The sequence below is a fragment of the Vanellus vanellus genome, assembly GCF_965231255.1.
Source record: "Vanellus vanellus genome assembly, chromosome: 6".
NCBI lineage: Eukaryota > Metazoa > Chordata > Aves > Charadriiformes > Charadriidae > Vanellus > Vanellus vanellus.
Genome location: NC_138911.1, coordinates 15,208,473 through 15,221,583, shown reverse-complemented (window position 1 = coordinate 15,221,583; position 13,111 = coordinate 15,208,473). Strand labels below are relative to the sequence as shown.

Here is a 13,111-nt window from a genome sequence, read left to right as displayed (position 1 = left end):
CCTGTTCCAACTTCCATTCACTCCTCTATATCAGCTCACTGCACTCAAAGTCACAGTGTGTGCGTCACGTATTGTAAGGTCTCTGTATATACACTTATTTAATGAAGAGGTCCTAGGATGTTCCCATGGTCTCCAGGATTCTCTTTTACCTTTTCAGTCCCTGAAAATTACATAAATTGTACCAAGAAGTAGAATGCATGCTGGAATGCTTTCGTAATTTGAAAATCTTGTAATTGCTTTACTTTCAAAGTGTGCAGTCAGATTAGGTACCAGTTGAAAAAAAAATGAAGCGATGTATATAAGCATCTGTTCAGAATGTCACCTTGGGTGAAGTGGCAGGAAAGGCAGTTGGGCTTTATGCTGCACGTGAGGATTTTTCAAATGTAGGAACCCTACTGAATTAGTACCTTCAAAATTTGCTAAAATCTAATTATAATATAGAACAATAGGATACATTAGCATGTGGTTCTTAAGAGGAGGAAGACATTTGGGACATTTTTTTTTTTTAACGTTTATTGAAGCTAACATTTGTCATTTTGGATCCAGTAAGAAATCTAAGGCTTTCTAATTCTGTTTGGAGGTCCATTCTTGTAATCTCTTATCTTTAGAATTACCCTTAAAGAAGCTTTCATACTTTTGGATTTTATTTAACGTTCTTAGTGACTGCTGGAGTCAGTTTGCTTGCATCTTGTAGCTCTGAGGAGAAGGATCTGGGGGTCATGGTAGACAGTAAATTATCCATGGCCCAGCAATGTGACCTTGTTGCCAAAAAGGCCAATGGAATCCTGGGCTGCATAGGGAAGAGTGTGGCCAGTAGGTCGAGGGAGGTCATTCTCCCCCTCTACTCTGCACTGGTGAGGCCACAACTGGAATACTGTGTCCAGTTTTGGGCTCCCCAGTTCAAGAGGGACAGGGAACTGCTGGAGCGAGTCCAGCGAAGAGCAACTAAGATGATTAAGGGCTTGGAGCATCTCCCTTATGAGGAAAGGCTGAGAGAGCTGGGACTCTTTAGCCTGGAGAAGAGAAGGCTGAGGGGAGACCTTATTATGGCGTACAAGTATCTAAAGGGTGGGTTGAAGGAGGATGGAGCCAGGCTCTTTTCAATGGTTCCCAGTGACAGGACGAGGGCCAATGGGCACAAGTTAGAACATAGGAAGTTCTGTTCAAATACACGGAAAAACTTTACGGTGAGGGTGACCGAGCACTGGCACAGGCTGCCCAGGGAGGTTGTGGAGTCCCCTTCTCTGGAGATTTTCAAGACCCACCTGGATGCAGTCCTGAGTAATGTGCTCTAGGCAATCCTGCTTTAGCAGGGGAGTTGGACTAGATGATTTCTAGAGGTCCCTTCCAACTCTGAAAATTCCATGATTCCGTGATCTTTTTTGCTTGGTTATCAATCAGTGCTTCCTGAGAGAATATGACTTTAAAGAAAAAAAGTACTTGATATGTTAGTTCCTCTTACACACACAGATTTATTAGTCTAAAATAATACAGAAAACTATTAAACTAATTAGCCAGTGCTTAAGAAAACTTCTGTTGATGTTTTTCACACCAAAAGTGTATCGTTTGACTTATAGCTGAATAAGTACTGTTTTCTCCCTAATTACTCTTTCCAGTAAATCAGCTTCAGGTGTGTCACAGGCCTAGTGCTAAGATAGTGCTGTTGCAAGTGCCAGCATTTGTTCTAGATATAACCAGCAACCTTAGCTGGAGCTGGAGTATTCAGTGAAACTTCGCAAGAGTTAACTGCAATGATGTACCAAATTCTAACTTTATATAGAATGAGTAATTTTCTTCTTAAGAACTTTCTTTATGTTCTATTTTAGCTCACTTGACCTTGTTTTCTCTGTCTTTCCCTGGCAAATGCTGTTACATTCTCTGCATTCAGAATAAATTGCACGTTGCCTTCCCAAAGATTTAATGGATTGGTTTTTTTTAAATGGCACCTTCTCTCAACCTGGTGAGGTTGTTGCAGTGTGCTTAACTGATGGATAAAAGTGGCGTGTTAGTTGTCAAATGTCTTCTTGATTTCAGGGTGTGGAAATTTCAGATAGAGATGATTGTTTGATTGATATTTCATTTTGATTTTAGTAAATATGAGTGGACCGTTTAATTTCTTAATACTTCATGTTTACTGTTATTCCACCTGAAATGTTACAAATAAAGAACCTCTGAGGATTTAGAAGCCTTTATAATTTCTGAACACGGGATGAGTACAGTTTTATTTGTTTCCTGGCTCAGGTGTATAAAGATGCAATGCTTGCCAGCAAGTTGATTATGACAAGAAAGAACTCTTTCAGTTTCTGAGTCTTCACCCAAATACAGCAGTTGTTTGTATAATTTTTTGCAGGGATTGCACCTTTTATATAGATATTTAGATCTTTCCAATAGATACTTTGCTTCCCCTTTTTATAAAGCACTCAAAACTGTTTGCGAACTAGTATGTGTTAGCTGTTGCTCTGGAGATTCATCTCTCTGACAATGAACTGTTAGCTGCACTACAGTTACGTCCAATGTAGTCATCTAACCCCCCTCTGTTCTCAGCAAAGGGGAATACCTGCTTTAGTAAGATTCATGCCAGCCTTTGAGAGAGAACTAGAGAATTGGAAGGAGGTTTGAAAAGAGACTTTCAGGAGATTTTGATTTGAAGTAATTAAAGGTCAGGACCATCAAACAGCAGCCGTCCAGAAATTATTAGTCTTTGATCTGATTCCGGTGCTTGGATAGACATACTGAGTGCGTAGTTGTAAAGAATCTGCTATTTCTAACAGTTTATTTGCACTTAAAAAAAAAAAAAAAATCTGATAAATGTAAGCCTGGTATTTTCCATCTAAGTGCAGTCATATTGAGGAATTTCCTTCCTTCAAGTACAGTGTTAAACATTTCTTGTTTTGCAGAACTTTCCATTCCTTCCTGATTTGCTTAAGGAAGAAACATTACTTGTCTTTGTTACCTTCTCTGCATTCCCATGAATAGGCATAGTGTTTCCAATAATTGCATTTGTTTTCTTTTGAGCATTTGTCTTCTCTTTTTACAATATCTTCTGTGTGGTTGCTTCCCATTGCAGACCCTGAATGGTTTTCATGGCCAATAATCATATAATATGGCATCAGGCCATTTTTTCCACTCTTCAATGTCTCCTTTCCTTTTTATACTCTTTCTACCTCATCATCCGAGAGAGAGATTCTCAAGAGCAGCTGCTTTTGCTCATTTTCACTGATGATCCCTGAGAAAGCAATTGTCCACAGTTCATTGTGGACTAATTCGAGTCATTAGGGACATTATTCCTTTCCTGTTATAGAAATTTATATGTCATCATAGGTGCCTATTTTTATATAATGCAAATGATTTTTAAGGGTCTGAAACCTTGAAATCTTGTGTGGTAGAGATGCCACCTGCTTAAAGCCTGTCATCTTAGCTGGAGGTTTCTCCATACTTCATATACTGAGAAATGGCAACCTGCCCGGATGTAGGCAGTTGCCTCTGAAGTTCAGCTTGGAATATGACATTCCCAGTGCATGTGTACCTTTGTTCTTTTTTCTAGCAGGCTTAAGTATTGCATGAAGCCGGCACTTCCCAGCTACTTGAAGTGCTGCTTTCATCCAAAGAGTTTTTAGTTCCTCTCAGACAAATGCATCCTTTTCTAGAAGGGTGTGATTTCCACCACTCCCATCCTCACCCCCCACCCCCAACCTCATGGGGTCTTTCTTTTCAGACTGCTTTTGCTCCTAAAGCTGCTAGCCCTGATGACTACATTGGCCACCAGAAATTCCTGCTTATCTTGATACTTTATGTATTCATGTCTAATTGGAAGACAACCACACACAGATGGTTTGCGACATTCAATAGTTTGCCGATGCCTTCATAAGGGCTCCACTAAGTTGGAGTATAGGAATGGTCAAGCCCCCTTCCCCTTTTTTCCACAGAGAAATCACGAAAAGGATCTGCCCCAGCTTCATGCCTGTCTCAGATGTCCTTTCAAAGCATTGCCTGCTCCAAGTTTTCTCAGTTCTCATTCCTATCTAGAGAAAACACGTTTCTACCAACTGCTTTGATTTTCATGTGGAAAGAATTGGCAGAACATACAGAGTACACATGCTGTAATGAGCTAGACAAATAAAAGAGGTTACCTGACCACTAAATGCTGATCTTTGAGTTGCCTTTGTTCATACTACCTGCCTGCTTTAACCTTCATTGTGAAATTCGAGGTAACATCAAGGTTCTGTGTTATGAGAGAGCAGAGCTTTTATGAATTTGTAATCCTCCATGCAGCGCAGGGTAGTTATTCAGCTTTCTGGCATGAAGAATTATGTATCCTCTCAAGAGCTTCCATATTTCATGACAGTCCAACAGTGCCAAGTCCTGCAAGTAGAAATAGATGGAGGCAACTACTGAACAGCAGTTACTGGTAGCAATTCTTTCCCCCCTGCTTCTGTTATTCTTGGATGCTGAACAAAGATGTTCCTTTCCATCCTGCCCTTTCTTTCATGTGGAATTCCTGCAGATCCCACACCATCAGGTCTCCCTCATGCAGAGAGTGGAACCTATGGAGTGGAGTGATGAATATGCTCTGAGTTTCTTCATTTGTGGTTTTTTTTTGTTTGTTTTTTTTTTTTTTTTTGTGTGTGTGGGTTTTTTTGTGTGGTGTTTTGTTTTGTTTTGTTTTGTTTTGTTTTTCTCTGGAGCAAGTCTAGCAGAATGGTTTTCTCTTTGGAGATCCTGAAACAATGGGCGAATGACTGCAAGCACAAAAGCCCCAGATGTTTAATTGGAGAATCAGTAATTAGACAGGCAGGTTCTTATGCATGAGGATATGGAAAGATGTTGACTTCAGTGTAGGAGAGGGAGCTAACTACACTTTGTCAAAACTTTTGCCAATTCTTTCTAACTCTCTACTAAAAGATTTCATTTCTACAATGTAAGTATGTTATGGATGCAGTGCTAAAGCCAGGATGTAATGCCTCTTTTTATCTTCTAGTTTGTCAGTGAGTTTTGTTGTAAAAAGCCTTGCATTGCTTAAAACAATAGAACCAGTAGCATTAGGCTAGATGAAAGTAAATCATAGAGAGCTGGGGATTTTGAGCAGTTTCTTACCTTTTTTTTTTCCCCCTTCATTCACGTGAACAAAAATTATCTGAGATACTCATTCTGTTATTTGTGAGATTTCTTCTGGCACTTTAAGGCAATTTTTTATAATGAGCATGCATTTGTTGTTCGTAAACTGCACCACCTAGTGGTGAGCAGGCTTTCGGTGAAAAGAAGTATTTTCATATACGGATTTGCTTTTTAAATATAACAATAATTACTTTCTTCATGTTCTTTACATCCTTTTTGGTGTAAGTACATAACGCTGCTTTCCCTTAAGTTTACTTCTAGTAGGTCATCCTAGGTTAGACACTAAATTAAAAGGCTGTATTTATACTATTTGTATCTTTGCTTGAATACAGTGTAATGTCTTTGTGCAGGGTAGATTTCATTAATATTACTTTTTTAATATTTCTGTAAGTTCTTTTAAACTGACTCTTGTATGTTGTGTCTTGTAGCTACTATGCTGTCATTAGAGATTTATTTTTTTTATCAGTCACTCCCACTCATCGATGTATGCTAAAATTTACCCTTTCTTTTCCCTCTCCTTTACAGCCTCACTTCTGATCAGACTCTTACGCGTCAGGGTCCCAATCCACCTTTTCCTGAAAACTATCACACTTTGCCAAAGAATACCAGGCAGCCTTCAGGGAGCTCACCACCACCACCAAACCGCAATTTACCGAGTGACTACAAATATGCACAAGACCGTGTTAGCCACTTGAAGATGTCCCAGGAGGAAAGGAAAGCAAATAAGGATGGAACTGTTTGGCAGCTATATGAGTGGCAGCAGAGACAGCAATTTAAACATGGCAGCCCCACTGCCCCACTTTATGTAGGTTCTTCAGACTTTATTGATCGTGGTAAGTCAAAAAGTTCATTGGATGTTCCACGATCAATATCTGTTCCACCCTCTCCATCTGATATTCCTCCACCTGGACCTCCAAAAAACTTTGCCCCAAGGAGACCACATACTCCCGCAGAAAGGCTTACAGTTAAACCATCTGATGAGAGACAGACTGTAGACGTTCCTTTTGCTGGATCACCCAGGAAGATAAGAAATCATGCTGTAAAGGTTTGTATACAGTATTACTGATTTCAAACTATTCTACATGTGGTGTCATACATTGACAATTTAATTTAGTCATTTTCACTGCATCCTTCCTTGTGTGTGAAGGATCATGCAAGTTGTAAAAGTTAATACGATGAATCATTTTCTCCTAAAACTCTTATCTTTCTGATCATTTCAGATTTATTATTTTTTGTTTGTAAGGAAAGGAAAATTGGTGGCACATCACATTGGTTTGGAATATTTTTATTCAAAAACTGGAAGACATGTTTATATGTATAAAATATACAAATTGTAGTATTTTAATGTGTAGAGTAGGTAGGCAAGAATATAAAACTCAGCAGGATGAACTTTTCCTTGTTTGTTTACTTATGCTTGTAATCTTCAGTGTTTGCTGTGTCTGCTTTCTCTACATGTTTTGCTATTGCAGTTAGTCTTACAACTGATTAAGTTTTTCATTATGGCTAAAACCATAATAATTTTTCATGCATTTAGTAGTTTTAAGCCCTTTGCAGAGTCATTATCATTGGGCTAACCAAAACAAAATAGTATCGGTCTGAAACTTTAACCTTCTGCAGAATTTCAGTGTGTTCTTTTTGTAGGTAGTGTTGTGCCCTCTTATTCAGAGGAGATAGAAGTTTTCTTCTTTGGTTCTCCACATGGCTCCCCTTGCCTAAGGAAATTAGGGAAATTCAGGATTGAATCAGTGTAGAACGTGCTTGTCTTAGTAGCTCTCACACTGGAATAAGTGGAAATGAAAGCCTCTGAATTCACCTAATTCTTTGACCTCAACCATGGGCTCTGATGTGGAAAGTATTTGCCAAGAAAGAGACTTGTAAATTCAGATACCCAGTGTGGGTTCAGGACCATGACTTTAGGTTGCATGCCAGCTTCATGCACAGTTTAGATTTTTTCCTAGTGTATATGCAGTGTACCTGTCAGATGTCTTTCAGCATTTATAGTTTTATAATATTCTGTCAGAGGATGAAATAGTCTAGTGATGTGCAGCACTGGAGATTAATATTTTTTTAACTCCTGATTATATTATACCAGCCATTGATTTCTCCATGTGTAAGTTGAAGGTGCATTACATCCCTTACGAAGGAATGTACAGCGGTCTTTTCCCTTCCTGAGCAATGTAGCTGCATAAATTTTACTCATAAAATAAAACTCTTTTTATGTCATATTGGTTTTACCAATATAGGAAAACAGTTTTCCTCATCTGTAAAACTTTTCTGTGAAACTTCTGTAAAAGTTTCTAGAGAAAAATGCTTATGTTTTTATATGTAAGCACACAGCATCATTTTACATTTAAATGTATACGTCTACAGAAATCTGTGATACTCCCCCCTCCCTGGAATGCTTTATTAAATTCCATCCAGTTACACTTTTTTTTTTTTTTTTTAAAAAAAAGCAGAACAAAACAGCATTCAGTGAAATTCAGAGACAGGAATAAAAATAAATCATGAAACCTTTAGTCTGCCTTGAAGAAAGCCATAAAAGTTTGGCATTAAGAGAAAGGTGAAAGAATGGATGTGCAGTAGGTTTTCATATTATAAGCAGAAAGGGGCAAATCAAATATGAGTATTTAAAAAAAAAAAAAAAGGTATTAATGGAACCCATTGCCACAAGGTGTCACTCATGTCAGTAGCTTAGTGTTCCCTAGCTAAAAGAAGGGCATTCACAGTTGTTACTGTATGGAGTACAAGCCTGCTGTTGGAGGGCATAATCCAACCAGCCTTTCTCTGGGAGACATTAGGTGAGGGGGAAACAGGAATGTTTTTTTTAATTTGCTGGAAGCACTGTGCATGTTCTGTTGAAGCATCTTGTGCTGCCAGTATCCTCTGGTCTGCCCAGCATCTCAGGTGCTAAATTTGTGTTTGTTCGTTCATAAGTTTTACTTAATCATCAAAGGATCTGGCTGGCCCACGAATGTTAACCTGATCTAAGCATGCCGTGAATTCAAATACAAATTTGTGGGAGAAGCGCATATCTTCTGAGTTTTCCCTCAAGTACCACATACCTCTCACTTGCGATGATCCTTACAATTCTGACTGTGGCTTCTTGCAGAGCTCAACTCACATTGATCGACGCTCTATGCCTGCTATGGGCTACATGACACATACTGTGAGTGCACCCAGTTTGCATGGCAAGTCGGTAAGTTGAGAGAGCAGTTACTTTTCCTTTTGTGTCATCATGGTATTGTGGTTAAGTTTTAAAATCCTGCTCATTCCATAGTAGTTGTATTTTTATTATTTAAAATATAAATAACTTGAATGAGAATTTGAACCAGCTCCCAGTAAAGCCTGTAGGAATTCTGCTGTTATCCGCAACGTGAACGGGGATGAGCTGTCTGTTTTTACAGGATTCAACTTTTATTATGTTTATTTGACCAAATGCAGAGTTAATGAAGTAATTGCTTAATCATGTCAAGTAACTGCTGTCTGGGCACTGAGGTGAAAAATATAATTACAGTTACTCTCCCTGAAGACTGCTAATTTCCTCTTTACAATGTGTCTAAATACCTGCAGCCTGAAGAGCTAACATTGCTTCTCATTCGATTAAGGAGACATCAGGCTAAGTTGGCTAGTATACGAAATTACACAATCGCACAATTACTGCAGCACTTGCCAACTAATTCCACCTATCAGGTCAGCTGCTGCTTGGCTCATCTGTGCTGTATGACATTTTGTGACTCTGCAAATGCTTCATTAGTGGCATGCTTGAGTCTGTGCTTTCTTGCCCATTCTTTGGTATTCGACAATTCCTGGGTCGTTTGCGGTTTTTTCTTTGCTACTGCATTTGCTATAAAGGATGAGTATTTTAAGTTATAGAGCAGCAGTTGCCTGTGTTTCAAAGTGTTATGTATACTTCCTTCTTATACTATTTCTGAAAATGTTGCATCTTCAGAAATGTGGGTTAAAATATTAGATACGTTAATTCTAAAGCAAAACCATTTCTTTGTGCTGCTTTCATGATGGGATTGGCTCCCTGTGCCACATGCTGCGTCACCTGCAAATTGAAATGCATCAGCCAGTTTGTACATTCATGTGAGCTTGTAACTGTGCCGGTTCTGCAGGTGAACGTTGGTTCATCAAAGCTCATGGGCATCTTGGATCATCAACAGTGCTCCTGATTGCACTGATGTATGAAACTTGTAAATGTGAGATCAAACAGAAATGTACTTATAGAGCTCTTTGGTTCATATTAGAGCCTCAAAAATGGAGCTGCCTGGTAATAAAATGTGGTGACTCTTCTTGGAATTGGTGAAGGCTTTTTATTGGCCCAAAACTAAAGGAATTTTTTTGAGTTTGGAAAAGTTTCATTTCCCGACTTACCTCACCTACAGAACAATTGCACTAAGATGGGCATTAGTAACAACAATTTCTCAAAAAATGGGCAGACTTTCTAGTCAAGTCCTCAGCCAGACTTACAAGCTGATCAGGCAAGAATTGTACGTGAACACCTCTAAAGATATCCAAGAGTGAGGTATTGATTTTATGGCACAAATGTTTTTTCTTCTCTTTTTTAACTACACGTTCTCATTGGCTCAAAACTTGAAAAACAGGTATAGCTGTGTTTTTCTTTTATTCTGAAGTTTAATGTACCCAGGATATAAAATCTGGTCAAAATAGTAGTAAAAATTTTAGGAATTTTGGGGCATTTTGGCTGATTACAAAGCACATTTGCAACAGCTAAGCTTTATTTTGCTGTGTGTATTGCAAATGCCTCTCTTGAAAAAAGGAGAAACTTTGTTATGACTTCTGTGCATGCTTTTCTTGAAGCGACTGTGATGAAGATTTTGCTAGGTGAATGTAACCATAAAATCAAGCTGATAGCAATTACAGGTGAGCCAATGAAAAATAAGTTTAAGTTGATGGCTATTAATTAAAAGGCAAAATGGATTCTCTAATCATATAAGTGAGATCTTTTTCAGTATTTTATTCACAAAACTTAGTTCGTACTTTTCCTGAATATAGCAATTCATATCTTAAAATGTGTATGAAATGTGATCAAAGTATTCTAATTACTTGTTATATAATGGTTTCTAGTTACGTCTGACATTCAGTTAGGTACAGGTCTTCTCTTCTTCTCCCAAAGGGACATCTTAGGCTGGAGGACAACACCACAACATTTTCAGTGAAGGGATAGCCAGTAGAAATTGGTCTTGAAAAAATAACTTTTGAAAATGTATTGTTTCAGGTAGTTACACGTCTCTTTAGAGGTGGAAAACTCAAATCTATATGTTTGGAGGGTGGGCATGAGGTAGTAATATTCTTGGGAAATATTTTGCCCATTTTTCAGCTGTAAATGGCAATATGCTGGTGGAACAAATGTGCTTCTTGATGTACTTTCTACTCTGTTATTTTGTTTCCCCTTTTATCCATTTTCTTATATATAACCAATCCAAATATTTTGAAATTGTTTCAAACATTCAAATACGTTGCATTTTTTTCCCCTCTATGTACTCGCCTGAAGGCGGATGACACTTATATCCAGCTGAAAAAGGATTTGGAGTATTTGGATCTAAAGGTAAGATTTTATAGGAGTCTAATTCCATTACTTTTTTTAACCCACTGGTCTTTTGTGTATTATCTTTGTACCTGCAGGTTTTCAAATCGCCTTCTGTGCAGTGATGGAAACTCGAGGTCTTTTGCTTCCACTGTTGTGCTTAGAATATTGAATGTCTTTATAGTAGTGACTATAAAATTTAAGTGCAAACTCAGAATTCTAATGTAGTTGCTTCAGTTTGTAGGACGAACTTGTGTTACTGGTATTCCAGATGAATGGTGTTATGTAGGTTTAGTGAAATGAGATAAACTGATTCGAAGTGTTTGTCTGCTGTAGCGTTAGAATCAATATGAAATCAATATCTCTAAGTTAAAATAAGGTGTTCTTTTAATCCAGCTTTTTCCCTTTAAATCTTCTAGAGCTGACTTTTTCCTTGTTTTTATAATATGCCATGTTTCTAAGGTCTTACTTCCTAGTGAAAATGTGATGATTAATTAGTACCTGTCATTGTTTTCATATTATTACAGCTAAGAGATTTCAAATGCACCCATTCATCCATCCATCCGTAGATATAATCTGCCCAAATAATGTTACCTGATACTTCCTTTAAAAAAAGTATTTTAAATATATGATATTGTGCATCAAAGCATCTGTCTAAAATAAATTACTTCTGTATCTAGTACACCTGATAGTTGGCAATTTGAAAGCAAATCTGGACTTATTAATAACAGGTTTTGAAGAAAAAAAACCAAGCCAGAAACATATCATCATTTTGCTTAGCAAAGCAGTCTACCACTTTCTATGGTGTGTAGGATGTCTCACCATATATAAATTATATGGTGTTTCTAAAAATCAAAAGTGGAGTGAAATTTGACACCTTGTTATCCATATTGTTTGCATGTTTGCTTATTGCAGAGGGGTTGGACTAGATGAACTTTAAAAGTCCCTTCCAACCCAAACTATTCTATGATTCTACATAGTTCGCCCTGATGCCATGGGGCATTGCATATGTGCAACTAATGAGCTAACTGGTATCAGTATCTGTATTTGAATTTTATCTGATGTTTTAATGGCTACATACATAACCAAATATATAAATGGAAAATATTAGTAATACATATTACACATATGTATTGTCATATATATATAATATTTATCACATAGAATATGTGGTGTATGTGTAGTCTAAGTGATCAAATATGTAAACTGTTGTAATCACTAGTATATGCATTTAAAATTGGTTGGACACATTTCACTTTAAGCCTTGTTCTTGGTTTGTTCATGGCTTTGCCAAATGCAACTACATCCCAAGCCATCAGCTGAATTTTTTGACAAATTTCAATTTAAAAAGTCCTACAATTTGAGAAATTTAATAAGCATAGTGTTTTTCCATTATAAAACACAATTTTCACAGTTAAAAGTGGCCACAGTTTAAGCCTCTGAAAATATTGTGCTTAGCCAAATTATTAGGATGGGTTTTTAACTTTTTAGTGGATTCCATCCTCATTGATTTGCTGCAGTCTAGGATATGACGAGCTGTTTGGTCTCTCAGGAGGTCCCCATGTACCTTCCTGCAGCCTGCATAGCACCTGATGAAAGCAGCCAGAAAGAGAAATGTATGGGGGCTCTTGATATTTCTGTGAAAAGAAATTTAATCATAGAATCATAGTACGGTTTGGGTTGGGAGGGACATTTAAAGGTCATCTAGTCCAACCCCCTTGCAGTGAGCAGTGACATCTCCAACTAGGTCAGGCTGCTCAGAGCCCCATCCAAACTGACCTTGAGTGTTTCCAGGGATGCGGCATCTACCACCTCTCTGGGCAACCTGGTCCAGGGTTACACCATCCTTATCAGAAAAGATTTCTTCCTTATATCTAGTCTGAATCTACCCTCTCTCAGTTTAAACCTACTACCCCTTGTCCTATCACAACAGGCCCTGCTAAAAAGTCCTTCCCTATCTTTCTTGTAAGCCCCCTTTAATTACCGGAAGGCTGCAATAAGGTCTCTTATCCTCCTCTCCAGGCTGAACAACCCCAACTCTCTCAGCCTGTCTTGATAGGAGAGGTGTTCCAGCCCTCTGATCATCTTCGTGGCCCTCCTTTGGACACGCTCCAACAGGTCCGTGACTTTCCTGTGCTGAGAGCTCCAGAGCTGGCTGTAGTACTCCAGGTGGGGTCTCATGAGAGTGGAGTAGAGGGGCAGAATTACCAGAATTATCTCCCTCGACCTGCTGGCCATGCAGCTTTTGATGCAGCCCAGGATATGGTTGGCTTTCTGAGCTGCAAGTGCATATTGCCAGCTCACGTCCAGCTTTTCATCCAGCAGGACCCCCAAGTCCTTCTCACCAGTGCTGCTCTCAATCCCTTCATCCCACAGCATTAGCATTAACATTAGCATTAGTTCCCTTTTGAAAATCTTGACAGCCAAGGTGTCAAATATGTTTCC

At 38.4% G+C, this 13,111-nt stretch overlaps 1 protein-coding gene across 2 annotated transcripts in view; it reads left to right on the top strand.

The window, feature by feature from the left end:
• The window catches only part of PLEKHA7 (pleckstrin homology domain containing A7), a gene marked incomplete at both ends in the record, with an annotated part of 169,364 nt that overhangs the window by 125,868 nt on the left and 30,385 nt on the right, over positions 1–13,111 (top strand). For both annotated transcript variants that reach the window (XM_082485239.1, XM_082485238.1), the window contains 3 exons: positions 5,641–6,160; positions 8,225–8,311; positions 10,634–10,687. In XM_082485239.1, the coding sequence (XP_082341365.1) occupies positions 5,641–6,160; positions 8,225–8,311; positions 10,634–10,687 (661 nt within the window). The remainder of the gene's footprint in view (positions 1–5,640; positions 6,161–8,224; positions 8,312–10,633; positions 10,688–13,111) is intronic.